Source organism: Oncorhynchus mykiss, chromosome 11, assembly GCF_057628025.1.
Source record: "Oncorhynchus mykiss isolate SJ-2025 chromosome 11, ASM5762802v1, whole genome shotgun sequence".
Classification (NCBI taxonomy): Eukaryota; Metazoa; Chordata; class Actinopteri; order Salmoniformes; family Salmonidae; genus Oncorhynchus; species Oncorhynchus mykiss.
In genome coordinates, this window is record NC_143032.1 from 8,143,322 (window position 1) to 8,160,863 (window position 17,542).

Here is a 17,542-nt window from a genome sequence, read left to right on the forward strand (position 1 = left end):
GACCGAGAGACAGAGGCAGAGACACACCGAGACAGAGACACACCTAGAGACAGATATATATATATATTATATATGAGAGAGAGACAGAGCGAGAGTGAACGAAAGACAAAGACAGTGACAGAGAGACAAAGAGAGAGAGACAGAGGAAACGAGAGATATATATATACAGAGAGGGAGAGACTAAACTATAGAGTTCCACAAACCTGGTAGTCAGAATAACACCACTCATGCAGTCAGCTCACATAGCAAAAACACATGTTACATCACAATAAACATGAATGACATGGAAAGTAGACAGGGTTACAGTCATACCCAAATCTATGATGTGCAAAGTGTTCTTTACACAGGCCAATAGCCCTTTGGTAAGGAGTGAGAGAACATGCTAGTTGGACCTATGACACTGACAAAGAGTGAAGATCCATGCATAATGCTTGTCTCTGGTGGTTGGTGATTGGTAGTAATGGTAATGCTGGTCTCTGCGGTGGTAGGGGCCTGCAGTCACAGGGGTGTTGGGGTTACAGATGAGGGGGTGTTGGGGGGGGGGGGGGAGTGATCCACAGGGAATTAACCAGGTGGAAGGGTGGGGGGGAGTGAAGATCCACGGGGAATGAACCAGGTGGAGGTGGGGGAGAGAAGATCCATGGGGTGGTAATGGTAATGCTGGTCTCTGGTGGTTGGTGATGGGGGGGGGGGGGTTAATGGTGATGCTGGTCTCTGGTGGTCGGTGACTGGGGGGGTATTGGTGATGCTGGTCAGTGACTGGGGGGTAATGGTGATTCTGGTCAGTGACTGGGGGGTAATGGTGATTCTGGTCTCTGGTGGTTGATGACTGGGGGGTTAATGGTGATGCTGGTCTCTGATGGTTGGTGACTGGGGGGTAATGGTGATGCTGGTCTCTGGTGGTTGATGACTGGGGGTAATGGTAATGCTGGTCTCTGAGGGTTGGTGACTGGGGGGGTAATGGTGATGCTGGTCTCTGAGGGTTGGTGACAGGGGACGGGGGGGTAATGGTGATGCTGGTCTCTGGTGGTTGATGGTGATGCTGGTCTCTGGTGGTTGGTGACTGGGGGGTAATGGTGATGCTGGTCTCTGGTGGTTGGTGACTGGGAGGTATAGGTAATGCTTGTCTCTGGTGGTTGGTGATTGGTAGTAATGGTGATGCTGGTCTCTGCGGTGGTAGGGGCCTGCAGTCACAGGGGTGTTGGGGTTACAGATGAGGGGGTGTTGGGGGAGTGATCCACAGGGAATGAACCAGATGGAAGGGTGGGGGGGAGTGAAGATCCACAGGGAATGAACCAGGTGGAGGGGGGGGAGAGAAGATCCATGGGGGGGGGGTAATGGTGATGCTGGTCTCTGGTGGTGTGTGATGGGGGGGGGGGGGGGGTAATGGTGATGCTGGTCTCTGGTGGTCGGTGACTGGGGGGGTAATGGTGATGCTGGTCGGTGACTGGGGGGTAATGGTGATGCTGGTCTCTGGTGGTTGATGACTGGGGGGGGTAATGGTGATTCTGGTCTCTGGTGGTTGATGACTGGGGGGGGGGGTAATGGTGATGCTGGTCTCTGGTGGTTGGTGACTGGGGGGTAATGGTGATGCTGGTCTCTGGTGGTTGGTGACTGGGGGGTATAGGTAATGCTCGTCTCTGGTGGTTGGTGACTGGGGGGGTAATGGTGATGCTGGTCTCTGAGGGTTGGTGACAGGGGACGGGGGGGTAATGGTGATGCTGGTCTCTGAGGGTTGGTGACAGGGGACGGGGGGGTAATGGTGATGCTGGTCTCTGAGGGTTGGTGACAGGGGACGGGGGGGTAATGGTGATGCTGGTCTCTGGTGGTTGATGGTGATGCTGGTCTCTGGTGGTTGGTGACTGGGGGGTAATGGTGATGCTGGTCTCTGGTGGTTGGTGACTGGGAGGTATAGGTAATGCTGGTCTCTGGTGGTTGGTGATTGGTAGTAATGGTGATGCTGGTCTCTGCGGTGGTAGGGGCCTGCAGTCACAGGGGTGTTGGGGTTACAGATGAGGGGGTGTTGGGGTTACAGATGAGGGGGTGTTGAGGTTACAGATGAGGGGGTGTTGAGGTTGGCTACCTCGTCCTCCTGTGTGCCCTCCAGCTGTCGACTGGGGTCAGATTCGGAGCCTGAGGCTCCGGTCTGGTTCTTCCTCCGGATGGAGCTACGCGACGTGTCGGTGATACTCTGAATCTGAGGGCCGTGCCGCCCCGCATCAGCAGCCAGACAGTACAGGGGGCCAAAGGTCATACAACGAACAGTAGGGGTAAGGGAGGTGGCTAGGAGAGCTCTGATACCCACAATCCAATGACATATCTAGGTTGTGTTTATACAACCTCCCATAGATAAAACCCTGGATATCTAACCTCATTGGTGATGTCTATCCAGGGACCAACAACAGCTCAAATGTGACCCAAGTCAGAAATGTACCCACATTCCAATGGCATTATGCACATTTTTGTCTCATCAAGACTGACTTGCAAGTCACAATAAGTACATTCAAGAAAGAAACATGAAACCACATAACACGAGCACTGCAATTAAAATCCTTCAAGATAAAAGTACTAAATGAATATAACATGAATGTTGAGTGTTGAAAATCAGTAACAGATTATATTTCTTTATAGAAACAGAATACCTACATCGGCATGGGTAACATACCAAATGGCACCCTAAGCCCTATTTAGTGCACTCCTTTTGACCAGAGCCTATAGGTCCTGGTGAAGAGTAGGGTGCCATTTGGTACGGCACCTTAAAAGGCCGACTGTTGTAGTGAGTGTGCCCTGCAGACAGGGGGCGGCGTTACCTCTCTCTCCCTCTCCGTCCGCGACAGCTGCATCTGTTTCAGCATCTGAGAGCGCTGCTCCATCACCAGGGTCTTCTCATAGGTGAAGGCTGAGATGTCGCTGTCGTGCTGATCACACACACACATTATTATGCAGGGTAAGGCATAATGTCAGTTATGAATGGTTCTATAGGGACGTGTCAGTTAAGAATGGTTCTATAGGGACATGTCAGTTATTAATGGTTCTATAGGGACATGTCAGTTATTAATGGTTCTATAGGGACATGTCAGTTATTCATGGTTCTATAGGGACATGTCAGTTAAGAACGGTTCTATAGGGACATGTCAGTTATTCATGGTTCTATAGGGACATGTCAGTTAAGAACGGTTCTATAGGGACATGTCAGTTAAGAACGGTTCTATAGGGACATGTCAGTTAAGAACGGTTCTATAGGGACATGTCAGTTAAGAACGGTTCTATAGGGACATGTCAGTTAAGAACGGTTCTATAGAGACATGTCAGTTATGCATGGTTCTGTAGGGACATGTCAGTTATTATCGGTTCTATAGGGACATGTCAGTTATGCATGGTTCTATAGGGACATGTCAGTTATTATCAGTTCTATAGGGACATGTCAGTTATTAATGGTTCTATAGGGACATGTCAGTTATGCATGGTTCTATAGGGACTCTATCACTGACATGTCCCTATAGAACCATGAATAACTGACATGTCCCTATAGAACCATGCATAACTGACATGTCCCTATAGAACCATTTAATAACTGACATGTCCCTATAGAACCATGCATAACTGACATGTCCCTATAGAACCATTTAATAACTGACATGTCGCTATAGAACCATGCATAACTGACATGTCCCTACAGAACCATTTAATAACTGACATGTCCCATTAATAACTGACATGTCCCTATAGAACCATGCATAACTGACATGTCCCTATAGAACCATTTAATAACTGACATGTCCCATTAATAACTGACATGTCCCTATAGAACCATGCATAACTGACATGTCCCATTAATAACTGACATGTCAGTTATGCATGGTTCTATAGGGACATGTCAGTTATTAATGGGACATGTCAGTTATTAAATGGTTCTATAGGGACATGTCAGTTATGCATGGTTCTATAGGGACATGTCAGTTATTAATGGGACATGTCAGTTATTAATGGGACATGTCAGTTATGCATGGTTCTATAGGGACATGTCAGTTATTAAATGGCTCTGTAGGGACATGTCAGTTATGCATGGTTCTATAGGGACATGTCAGTTATTAAATGGTTCTATAGGGACATGTCAGTTATGCATGGTTCTATAGGGACATGTCAGTGATTAATGGGACATGTCAGTTATTAAATGGTTCTGTAGGGACATGTCAGTTATGCATGGTTCTATAGGGACATGTCAGTTATTAAATGGTTCTATAGGGACATGTCAGTTATGCATGGTTCTATAGGGACATGTCAGTTATTAAATGGTTCTATAGGGACATGTCAGTTATGCATGGTTCTATAGGGACATGTCAGTTATTAATGGGACATGTCAGTTATTAAATGGTTCTGTAGGGACATGTCAGTTATTAAATGGTTCTATAGGGACATGTCAGTTATTATTGATTCTTTAGGGGAATGTCAGTTATTATTGATTCTTTAGGGGAATGTCAGTTATTACCGGGGCGTGTCAGCTATTACCGGGGCGTGTCAGCTATTACCGGGGCGTGTCAGCTATTACCGGGGCGTGTCAGCTATTACCGGGGCGTGTCAGCTATTACCGGGGCAGGTCAGCTATTACCGGGGCAGGTCAGCTATTACCGGGGCAGGTCAGCTATTACGGGGACAGGTCAGTTATTACGGGGGCAGGTCAGTTATTACCGGGGCAGGTCAGTTATTACCGGGGCAGGTCAGTTATTACCGGGGCAGGTCAGTTATTACCGGGGCAGGTCAGTTATTACCGGGGCAGGTCAGTTATTACCGGGGCATGTCAGCTATTACCGGGGCATGTCAATTATTACCGGGGCATGTCAGTTATTACCGGGGCATGTCAGTTATTAACGGGGCAGGTCAGTTATTATGGGGGCAGGTCAGTTATTATGGGGGCAGGTCAGTTATTATGGGGGCAGGTCAGTTATTACGTGGGCATGTCAGCTATTACCGGGGCATGTCAGTTATTACCGGGGCATGTCAGTTATTATGGGGGCAGGTCAGTTATTATGGGGGCAGGTCAGTTATTATGGGGGCAGGTCAGTTATTATGGGGGCAGGTCAGTTATTATGGGGGCAGGTCAGTTATTACGGGGGCAGGTCAGTTATTACTGGGGCAGGTCAGTTATTACCGGGGCATGTCAGTTATTATGGGGCAGGTCAGTTATTACCGGGGCAGGTCAGTTATTACCGGGGCAGGTCAGTTATTATGTGGGGCAGGTCAGTTATTATGGGGCAGGTCAGTTATTATGGGGCAGGTCAGTTATTATGGGGCAGGTCAGTTATTACCAGGACAGGTCAGTTATTATGTGGGCAGGTCAGTTATTACCGGGGCAGGTCAGTTATTAACTGGGGCAGGTCAGTTATTAACTGGGGCAGGTCAGTTATTAACTGGGGCAGGTCAGTTATTATGGGGGCAGGTCAGTTATTATGGGGGCAGGTCAGTTATTAATGGGGGCATGTCAGTTATTAACTGGGGCAGGTCAGTTATTACAGGGGCATGTTAGTTATTACGGGGGCAGGTCAGTTATTATGGGGGCGTGTTAGTTATTATGGGGGCATGTCAGTTATTACGGGGGCAGGTCAGTTATTACGGGGGCATGTCAGCTATTACCTGGGCATGTCAGTTATTACCGGGGCATGTCAGTTATTAACGGGGCAGGTCAGTTATTATGGGGGCAGGTCAGTTATTATGGGGGCAGGTCAGTTATTACGGGGGCATGTCAGCTATTACCGGGGCATGTCAGTTATTACCGGTGCATGTCAGTTATTACCGGGGCATGTCAGTTATTATGGGGGCAGGTCAGTTATTATGGGGGCAGGTCAGTTATTATGGGGGCAGGTCAGTTATTATGGGGGCAGGTCAGTTATTACTGGGGCAGGTCAGTTATTACCGGGGCATGTCAGTTATTATGGGGCAGGTCAGTTATTACCGGGGCAGGTCAGTTATTAACTGGGGCAGGTCAGTTATTACCGGGGCAGGTCAGTTATTATGTGGGGCAGGTCAGTTATTATGGGGCAGGTCAGTTATTATGGGGCAGGTCAGTTATTATGGGGCAGGTCAGTTATTACCAGGACAGGTCAGTTATTATGTGGGCAGGTCAGTTATTACCGGGGCAGGTCAGTTAATAACTGGGGCAGGTCAGTTATTAACTGGGGCAGGTCAGTTATTAACTGGGGCAGGTCAGTTATTATGGGGGCAGGTCAGTTATTATGGGGGCATGTCAGTTATTAACTGGGGCAGGTCAGTTATTACGGGGGCATGTCAGTTATTATGGGGGCGTGTTAGTTATTATGGGGGCATGTCAGTTATTATGTGGGCAGGTCAGTTATTAACTGGGGCGTGTTAGTTATTAATGGGACATGTTAGTGTCTCAGAGGTATACAGGTAAGCTCACCATCTCCACCACCTCCACCTCAGCGTCCAGACGGAGGTGGTAGAGGAACATCTGCAGGTCCTTCTTCATCTGAATACTGTTGTCATCCATATTAGCCACTGTGAAGATACGCATCTTACACTTCCTCCAGACCTGGAGAGAGAGAGAGAGAGAGAGCGAAGATAGAGCGTGAGAAGAGAGCGTGAGAAGAGAGCGTGGAGAGCGAGGAGAGAGCGAGGAGAGAGCGAGGAGAGAGCGAAGAGAGAGCGAGGAGAGAGCGCGGAGAGAGCGGAGAGAGCGGAGAGAGAGCGGAGAGAGCGGAGAGAGCGGAGAGAGCGCGGAGAGAGCGGAGAGAGAGCGGAGAGAGAGCGGAGAGAGCGGAGAGAGAGCGGAGAGAGCGTGGAGAGCGTGGAGAGAGCGTGGAGAGAGTGGAGAGAGCGGAGAGAGAGCGGAGAGAGAGCGGAGAGAGAGCGGAGAGAGCGCGGAGAGAGCGCGGAGAGAGAGCCAGGAGAGAGCCAGGAGAGAGCCAGGAGAGAGCGAGGAGAGAGCGAGGATGGTATAGGAAACAGAGTGAGAAAGAAAAGAGTAGGAGAGATAGAGGGAAAAAAACAGGAGAATGAAACTCTCCATTTGATCTGTGTGTAACCCAATACAACGTGTCAATTACATAGTATAATTATGTGTGCCTATAAAGTGTGTTAAAAATTAAAAAAACTGTACAGTATGTTCATCCTCTCAATTAAGTACACCACCCTGTTCACCAAAATGGTTCGCTCCTAAGACAGCGAGTCACGAGGCCAGGCTTGCAATATAAAGCAGGCATCGTTAGAATGGGCAAAACCAAGTGACCTAAGTGAATTTGAGCGTGGTATGATCGCCGTTGCCAGGCACGCCGGTTCCAGTATCTCAGAAACAGCCGGCCTCCTGGGCTTTTCACGGACGACAGTGTCTAGGGTTTACAGAGAATGGTGCAACAAACACAAAAGACCCAGTCAGCGCCAGTCCTGTGGACGAAAACAGCTTGTTGATGAGAGGTCGAAGGAAAACGGCAAGAAACAGGCACATATTGGCGCAGTACAACAGTGGTGTAAAAAAAAAACAGCATCTCGGAACGAAGTAGTCCAACCTTGTCGCGGATGAGCTACTTACAGCAGACGACCACACCGGGTTCCACTCCTATCAGCTAAAAACAAGAAGAAGCCGTTCCAGTGGGCAACGCCGTCACCAGTACTGGACAATTGAGGAGTGGAAAAACATTGCCTGGTCCGACGACTCCTGGTTCCTGTTGCGTCATGCTGATGGCAGAGTCAGGAAGTAGCATAAGCAGCATGAGTCCATGGCCCCATCCTGCCTTGTGTCAACAGTACAGGCTGGTAGTGGTGGTGTAATGGTGTGGGGAATGTTGTCCTGGCACACGTTACGACCCTTGATACCAATTGAGCAACGTTTGAACGCCACACCTTGTAGAATTCACGCCCTGAAAAATTCAGGCTGTTCTGGAGGCAAAAGGGGGTCCGACACAGGTACTAGATGGACGTACTTAATAAACTGGCCAGGGTGGGTTTTTTTGTATTACAACCCGGTGAAATGCTAACCGTAGATACCTTGTGCTGGCGGAGGAGGAAAGGTAGCAGCATGAGCAGTCCTCCGTCGTGGACGATCCACCACACGTCTATGGTGCCCTCGCCCAAGCGATCCGTGTTGGTGGGGAAGCTGTCCACGTTCTTGGCCACCAGTAATGCCTGATTTGCCGCCGTGGTCTCCCTCACAGTTTCTGTGGAGAGGACAGAGAGAGAAAGGCGGTTAAATACGTACACACAAACACACACGCCCCCATCTCAGTAATGTTATTATAGAGGATTGTGCATCATGTTCATTTTAAAAAAACACATGTAATTATCAGATGCTTCATAATAGCCAGGAAGACATCGCACTGGGAGCCACATTTGAAATGGAATACATTGAATACATGGAGCCGGGTGGGATTTTGTTCTCATTAAAACATTATTTAAATTTATTTTGTTTTTGGAAGGGCTGTGGTAATCATTAAATTAATACGTTAAATATATACATCTCATGGTAGTGGGAAGCTATTTGATCGGTTTTTCACGGGTCCATTATCTTATAGCAACCCGATATTCTGGGCAGCCCTGGTGTGATGGGGAGGAATGGCAGAGCAGACCGTCATATGACCCTAAATATTTTGATGTGCAACTTGGAATGAGGACCAGTGATTCTATAGCGAAAATAAAACTCGCATTTGTGCTGTTTTTGGAACAATGTTTTGAAGCTACATGTCATTGTTCCCTCTTCAGAGTACACTGACGAGGTATTGTATCATTACCTTGACCGTGAGAACCAGGGGATCTCAAGGTTTCTATAGACACATAAAGTATATAGGCTATTACATATCACTGGAGTAGCCTAAAGGTCTACCATGTCATTTGTCCACGGCATCTAAACTGACAACCCCCCCCCCCACCCCCCTCATCTATAGAACTAACACATTATACAGTGAAAAGCACGTCACATGACCTCCTGTCCAGACCATCCACTCCACCACTGCTTCCATCAGATCTGTCTGATATATGGACAGGTGTGGGGTGGGAGGGGAGGAAAGGTATCTGTCTGATATATGGGCAGGTGTGGGGTGGGAGGGGAGGAAAGGTATCTGATATATGGACAGGTGTGGGGTGGGAGGGGAGGAAAGGTATCTGTCTGATATATGGACAGGTGTGGGGTGGGAGGGGAGGAAAGGTATCTGATATATGGGCAGGTGTGGGGAGGGAGGGAAGGTATCTGATATATGGACAGGTGTGGGGTGGGAGGGGAGGAAAGGTATCTGTCTGATATATGGACAGGTGTGGGGTGGGAGGGGAGGAAAGGTATCTGTCTGATATATGGACAGGTGTGGGGTGGGAGGGAAGGAAAGGTATCTGATATATGGGCAGGTGTGGGGTTGGAGGGGAGGAAAGGTATCTGTCTGATATGGGCAGGTGTGGGGTGGGAGGGGAGGAAAGGTATCTGATATATGGGCAGGTGTGGGGTTGGAGGGGAGGAAAGGTATCTGATATATGGACAGGTGTGGGGTGGGAGGGGAGGAAAGGTATCTGATATATGGACAGGTGTGGGGTGGGAGGGGAGGAAAGGTATCTGATATATGGACAGGTGTGGGTTTGGAGGGGAGGAAAGGTATCTGATATCTGGGCAGGTGTGGGGTGGGAGGGGAGGTATCTGTCTGATATATGGGCAGGTGTGGGGTGGGAGGGGAAGAAAGGTATATGTCTGATATATGGACAGGTGTGGGGTGGGAGGGGAGGAAAGGTATCTGATATATGGGCAGGTGTGGGTTTGGAGGGGAGGAAAGGTATCTGATATCTGGGCAGGTGTGGGGTGGGAGGGGAGGTATCTGTCTGATATATGGACAGGTGTGGGGTGGGAGGGGAGGGGAGGTATCTGTCTGATATATGGGCAGGTGTGGGGAGGGAGGGGAGGAAAGGTATCTGATATATGGACAGGTGTGGGGTGGGAGGGGAGGAAAGGTATCTGATATATGGACAGGTGTGGGGAGGGAGGGGAGGAAAGGTATCTGATATATAGACAGGTTTGGGGAGGGAGGGGAGGAAAGGTATATGACTGATATATGGATAGGTGTGGGGAGGGAGGGGATATATGGACAGGTGTGGGGAGGGAGGGGAGGAAAGGTATCTGTCTGATATCTGGGCAGGTGTGGGGAGGGAGGGGAGGAAAGGTATCTGTCTGATATCTGGGCAGGTGTGGGGTGGGAGGGGAGGAAAGGTATCTGATATATGGACAGGTGTGGGGTGGGAGGGGAGGAAAGGTATCTGATATATGGACAGGTGTGGGGTGGGAGGGGAGGAAAGGTATCTGATATATGGACAGGTGTGGGGTGGGAGGGGAGAAAAGGTATCTGACATATGGACAGGTGTGGGGAGGGAGGGGAGGAAAGGTATCTGATATCTGGGCAGGTGTGGGGTGGGAGGGGAGGAAAGGTATCTGATATCTGGGCAGGTGTGGGGTGGGAGGGGAGGAAAGGTATCTGATATATGGACAGGTGTGGGGAGGGAGGGGAGGAAAGGTATCTGATATATGGACAGGTGTGGGGTGGGAGGGGAGGGGAGGTATCTGTCTGATATATGGGCAGGTGTGGGGTGGGAGGGGAGGAAAGGTATCTGATATATGGACAGGTTTGGGGAGGGAGGGGAGGAAAGGTATCTGATATATGGACAGGTGTGGGGTGGGAGGGGAGGAAAGGTATCTGATATATAGACAGGTTTGGGGAGGGAGGGGAGGAAAGGTATCTGACTGATATATGGATAGGTGTGGGGAGGGAGGGGAGGAAAGGTATCTGACTGATATATGGACAGGTGTGGGGAGGGAGGGGAAGAAAGGTATCTGTCTGATATATGGGCAGGTGTGGGGTGGGAGGGGAGGAAAGGTATCTGATATATGGGCAGGTGTGGGGTGGGAGGGGAGGAAAGGTATCTGATATATGGACAGGTGTGGGGTGGGAGGGAAGGAAAGGTATCTGATATATGGGCAGGTGTGGGGTGGGAGGGGAGGAAAGGTATCTGATATATGGACAGGTGTGGGGTTGGAGGGGAGGAAAGGTATCTGACATATGGGCATGTGTGGGGTGGGACGAAAGGTATCTGTCTGACTGGTCCTATTGTGTGTTTCTGGCAGTGTTTTCTATGTTTTGTTTAGACCCATGAGACGTGTGAGAAGTGCTAAGATTTCCTCTCGTAAGGTCCATTCACAAACGTGAATCTCTCGTAAGGTCCATTCACAAACGTGAATCTGAATTGTTTTAATATTTTACAGTCATAACGACCGTCATGATTCACAAGCATTGATATGGTTCCATTCAATCAATGAATCAAAGTTTCATGTTGGTATTATTTTCTCCTTCATGGCATGAGGAGTGGCAGCTCATAAACGGAAGAGAATTTATAAGATTGATTGACTTCCTTCTCTCGTTGATATGTTTCCCACCTTCCCAATCCAGACACAAAAACACACAGGACCTCATGAACATAATGTGGGATTTGATGGGTATTTTGTTTTAATTCACTACAGAACATTTTAAAGAAATAAATGTTAGGAAACAACAATCTCAACCTACAGTGGGTCAAATGGTTTGATATAAATAGAAGCAAGCACCAACAGCTTGATAAAATGTGTAAAACTGTCATGTGAAAGCTCAATATTATGTCCATGATAAAAACAAGAGAATGGAATATAATTGGATCCATTAGAAAAAAATGAGTTTGTGATGCAGCCATCAATCCCGTGTGGAAATACGGCCATCAATCCCTTGTGAAAATACGAGAGGAGATGCAGCCATCAATCCCGTGTGGAAATACGAGAGGAGATGCAGCCATCAATCCCTTGTGAAAATACGAGAGGAGATGCAGCCATCAATCCCGTGTGGAAATACGAGAGGAGATGCAGCCATCAATCCCGTGTGGAAATACGAGAGGAGATGCAGCCATCAATCCCGTGTGGAAATACGAGAGGAGATGCAGCCATCAATCCCGTGTGGAAATACGAGAGGAGATGCAGCCATCAATCCCGTGTGGAAATACGAGAGGAGATGCAGCCATCAATCCCGTGTGGAAATACGAGAGGAGATGCAGCCATCAATCCCTTGTGGGAATACGAGAGGAGATGCAGCCATCAATCCCGTGTGGAAAGACAAGTTGAGATGCAGCCATCAATCCCGTGTGGAAATACGGAGTTGAGATGCAGCCATCACTCGAGTGTAGATCGGCGTTTCTAAAAATCCATATGAATGTTGAGAAGGCAAACGCACCAACAAGAACACTAAGACATAGGAGGTAGGCTTACCTGTTTGACAGACGCAATTATGTTATCCATATAGCATATGTCGGGACAGCCATTTCCTCCAATACCGTCACCTTGCATTCCTTAAATAGGCCCACCTCCTTTCTGCGTCGGACTCGGGCGGAAAATCAACTTCTGAATATTGTTCATAATGACATCAGATTGAATTTTTTGCAAACAGCGACAGTTTCGTTGCAAACAAGACACACTGGTTTGGCATTGGAGAAATAAGGTCAGATGAATATATTTGAATAGAGTAGGTAGGACTATTAATAGAGCCGTTGGTGATTGTACCACTGTAATCAGATACACATTATGTTTTTGTTATTGAATTGATTATCCCACTAACAACGTTAATTGTCTAGCGTAGGGCTATGAACTGGGAAGCTAGTAGGCTATTGGCTAATTATAGTCTGGCCCACCGACTACTACAAGCTCAGGAACCAATTGGTGGAGGCCACAACCTAGTTGCCAACCCCCGTTGTATATTGTAAATTCAAATCACCCTCTTCACCATCATAAATCATCATCATTCAAAAATGTGTAGATATGGTGCTAAACTTGAAGAAGTCATGGATGACTCGGTGAGGTGATGTTGTTGCTCGCCGGTCCACTCTGAAGAAGTACACAACGTCGCTTGCAAACTCAGATGTCTATATTTAACCTAAAAAAAAAAATTGGACCCTTTTTAAAAATTCTCTCCTAAAATTAAATACCCAAATCTAACTGCCTGTAGCTCAGGACCTGATGCAAGGATATGCATATTCTTGATACCATTTGAAAGGAAACACTTTGAAGTGTGTGGAAATGTGAAATTAATGTAGGAGAATATAACACATTAGATCTGGTAAAGAATTATACAAAGCAAAAAACATGATTTTTTTTGTATTTTTCTTTTGTAAACTCGGACATATCTATATATTTAATGTATTACGTGAATGGTGACCACTGTATTCTGAAAAATACATTTGAGACTGGCGCAGTCTCAAATTCCCAGTGGGTCACACTGACTAACCTATGAAGTTCTTCCAGGAGACAGGGTCATTGGACTGTTTCCAGGTACCGGGCCAGGCCATGAGGACTGTGTTGTGTTTCATGCCCCCCAGGCCTGCCGTCTGGATGAGGTGGGAGAAACCATCGCGCAGGTTGGACGATGCCACCACATGGCAGAAGCCCTTGGTACGCTCCGTCGCCATCGACGACTTGACGTTCTGATGGAGAAAGAGTGAGAAAAGAAGGACAATAATATGATTTCCTGATGTGAAAGAATCTTAATGGACTCAAACCCTGGTTATCATTACCCTTGTCTTCAATACCTATGTTTGTTTTTTTAGGCGTTGAGGCATGATATTTGTAGCATTCTCGTTGTAATCTGAGGAACTGCTCTCTGAAAATTGCTTTGGTCTACCAGTAGATGACAGTCTCTTTAAAGGAATAACCAGCAACGTCTAAACTCCTCTCACGCTGAGTTGCTTCTCTGAACAGGTGTCTCAGAGACATAGGACACATCTACTGTAGTCTAAAGGGTATATCTTCCCTCAGCTCCGTTCCTCCATAAATCCCTGCTACATTAAGTTGAGTCTATGGGGGCGCTATTTCATTATTGGATAAAAAAACGTGCCCGTTTTAAGCGCAATATTTTGTCACGAAAAGATGCTCGACTATGCATATAATTGACAGCTTTGGAAAGAAAACAGTCTAACGTTTCCAAAACTGCAAAGATATTATCTGTGAGTGCCAACTCATGCTACAGGCAAAACCAAGATGAAACTTCAAACAGGAAATGAGCAGAATTTCTGAAGCTCTGTTTTCCCTTGTCTCCTTATATGGCTGTGAATGCACCAGGAACGAGCCTGCGCTTTCTGTCGTTTCTTCAAGATGTCTGCAGCATTGTGACGTATTTGTAGGCATATCATTGGAAGATTGGCCATAAGAGACTACATTTTCCAGGGGTCCGCCCGGTGTCCTTTGTCTAAATTGGTGCGTAATCTTCAGGTGCGGGCATTTTCTCCTGGGATTCAGGAGAGAAAGCACTCTTCCACGAACGATATATCATCGAAGAGATATGTGAAAAACACCTTGAGGATTGCTTCTAAACAACGTTTGCCATGTTTCAGTCGATATTATGGAGTTAATTTGGAAAAAGTTAGGCGTTTTGATGACTGGATTTTCGTTTTTTTTTGGTAGCCAAACGTGACGCACCAAACGGAGCAATTTCTCCTAAACAAATAATCTTTCAGGAAAAACTGAACATTTGCTATCTAACAGTCTCCTCATTGAAAACATCTGAAGTTCTTCAAAGGTAAATTATTTTATTTGAATGCTTTTCTGTTTTTTGTGAAAATGTTGCCTGCTGAATGCTAACGCTAATGCTAACGCTAAATGCTACACTAACTAGCTACTGTTACACAAATGATTGTTTTCCTATGGTTGAGAAGCATATTTTGAAAATCTGAGATGACAGTGTTGTTAACAAAAGGCTAAGCTTGAGGCTAGCATATTTATTTCATTTCATTTGCGATTTTCATGAATAGTTAACGTTGCGTTATGGTAATGAGCTTGAGGCTGTATTCACGATCCCGGATCCGGGATGGCTAGAATCAAGAGGTTAAAGACGTTAGGAGAGAGATTCCCACCATCTTCCTTTCACCTACCAGGTTCTTTCACGTCATTACTGACGAAGAAGAAGAAGAAGAACGACTATTGAAACAAATCCACAGCGTAGAATCTGAGCCGGGGCCTACAGTACCTGCTCAGCCTTCTTGACCTCGTCCTCCTTGATCATGTAGGTGCCCTGCAGCACAGAGCCCACGATGGTCAGGCCTTTCCCTGCTTTGAGCTGGGTGCAGAAGGAGAGCAGGCGTGGGTGTTTCACCGTGTGGTCAGACTCTAGGTTCAATAGCACCAGCATCTGGGGCCTACGACCAGGGAAGACAAGGGTAATGAGACATCAGACAAGTCATACTGTATTATAGCCTACGACCAGGGAAGACAAGGGTAATGAGACATAAGACAAGTCATACTGTTTTATAGCCTACGACCAGGGAAGACAAGGGTGAACATACTGTATTATAGCCTACGACCTGGGAAGACTCGGGTAATGAGACATAAGACAAGTCATACTGTATTATAGCCTACGACCAGGGAAGACAAGGGTGAACATACTGTATTATAGCCTACGACCAGGGAAGACGGGGGTGAACATGCTGTATTATAGCCTACGACCAGGGAAGACGGGGGTGAACATACTGTATTATAACCTACGACCAGGGAAGACGGGGGTGAACATACTGTATTATAACCTACGACCAGGGAAGACGGGGGTGAACATACTGTATTATATTCTACGACCAGGGAAGACAAGGGTGAACATGCTGTATTATAGCCTACGACCAGGGAAGACGGGGGTGAACATACTGTATTATAGCCTACGACCAGGGAAGACAGGGGTGAACATACTGTGTTATAAGTTACATTACACTGCATTAGCCTATAACAGTATCTAAGCGTAACTTGGATGTTCATGAAGATCATTCATTTCTGTCCATAGGTCAGAGGTCAAAATGCTTTGTAGAGTTAACCAGAGATCAGTATGAGAGTCATTCAGCCTGGATGGCTCAGTTAACCAGAGGTCAGTATGAGAGTCATTCAGCCTGGATGGCTCAGAGTAAACCAGAGGTCGGTATGAGAGTCATTCAGCCCGGATGGCTCAGTTAACCAGAGATCAATATGAGAGTCATTCAGCCTGGATGGCTCAGTTAACCAGAGGTCAGTATGAGAGTCATTCAGCCTGGATGGCTCAGAGTCAACCAGAGATCAGTATGAGAGTCATTCAGCCTGGATGGCTCAGAGTCAACCAGAGATCAGTATGAGTCATTCAGCCTGGATGGCTCAGAGTTAACCAGAGATCAGTATGAGAGTCATTCAGCCTGGATGGCTCAGAGTCAACCAGAGATCAGTATGAGAGTCATTTAGCCTGGATGGCTCAGAGTCAACCAGAGATCAGTATGAGAGTCATTCAGCCTGGATGGCTCAGAGTCAACCAGAGATCAGTATGAGAGTCATTCAGCCTGGATGGCTCAGAGTCAACCAGAGATCAGTATGAGTCATTCAGCCTGGATGGCTCAGAGTTAACCAGAGATCAGTATGAGAGTCATTCAGCCTGGATGGCTCAGAGTCAACCAGAGATCAGTATGAGAGTCATTCAGCCTGGATGGCTCAGAGTCAACCAGAGATCAGTATGAGTCATTCAGCCTGGATGGCTCAGAGTTAACCAGAGGTCAGTATGAGAGTCATTCAGCCTGGATGGCTCAGAGTTAACCAGAGATCAGTATGAGAGTCATTCAGCCTGGATGGCTCAGAGTTAACCAGAGGTCGGTATGAGAGTCATTCAGCCTGGATGGCTCAGAGTTAACCAGAGATCAGTATGAGAGTCATTCAGCCTGGATGGCTCAGAGTTAACCAGAGATCAGTATGAGAGTCATTCAGCCTGGATGGCTCAGAGTTAACCAGAGATCAGTATGAGAGTCATTCAGCCTGGATGGCTCAGAGTTAACCAGAGGTCAGCATGAGAGTCATTCAGCCTGGATGGCTCAGAGTTAACCAGAGATCAGTATGAGAGTCATTCAGCCTGGATGGCTCAGAGTTAACCAGAGATCAGTATGAGAGTCATTCAGCCTGGATGGCTCAGAGTTAACCAGAGATCAGTATGAGAGTCATTCAGCCTGGATGGCTCAGAGTTAACCAGAGATCAGTATGAGTCATTCAGCCTGAATAGCTCAGAGTTAACCAGAGATCAGTATGAGAGTCATTCAGCCTGGATGGCTCAGAGTTAACCAGAGATCAGTATGAGAGTCATTCAGCCTGGATGGCTCAGAGTCAACCAGAGATCAGTATGAGAGTCATTCAGCCTGGATGGCTCAGAGTTAACCAGAGATCAGTATGAGAGTCATTCAGCCTGGATGGCTCAGAGTTAACCAGAGATCAGTATGAGAGTCATTCAGCCTGGATGGCTCAGAGTCAACCAGAGATCAGTATGAGAGTCATTCAGCCTGGATGGCTCAGAGTCAACCAGAGATCAGTATGAGTCATTCAGCCTGGATGGCTCAGAGTTAACCAGAGATCAGTATGAGAGTCATTCAGCCTGGATGGCTCAGAGTCAACCAGAGATCAGTATGAGAGTCATTCAGCCTGGATGGCTCAGAGTCAACCAGAGATCAGTATGAGTCATTCAGCCTGGATGGCTCAGAGTTAACCAGAGGTCAGTATGAGAGTCATTCA

General features: G+C 47.3%; 1 protein-coding gene across 9 annotated transcripts in view; it reads right to left on the bottom strand.

Moving 5' to 3' along the window:
• LOC110535210 (solute carrier family 12 member 7) overlaps positions 1-17,542 on the bottom strand; it is a 128,051-nt gene that overhangs the window by 9,958 nt on the left and 100,551 nt on the right. For 5 of the 9 annotated variants that reach the window (XM_090189272.1, XM_036934761.2, XM_090189273.1 and 2 more), the window contains exons 17-22: positions 15,012-15,180; positions 13,278-13,473; positions 7,999-8,168; positions 6,416-6,547; positions 2,811-2,918; positions 2,084-2,197 (exon numbers count right to left, since the gene is read on the bottom strand). In XM_090189272.1, the coding sequence (XP_090045398.1) occupies positions 2,084-2,197; positions 2,811-2,918; positions 6,416-6,547; positions 7,999-8,168; positions 13,278-13,473; positions 15,012-15,180 (889 nt within the window). The remainder of the gene's footprint in view (positions 1-2,083; positions 2,198-2,810; positions 2,919-6,415; positions 6,548-7,998; positions 8,169-13,277; positions 13,474-15,011; positions 15,181-17,542) is intronic. The other 4 variants (XM_090189277.1, XM_090189274.1, XM_090189278.1 and 1 more) reach the window with 1 other exon arrangement.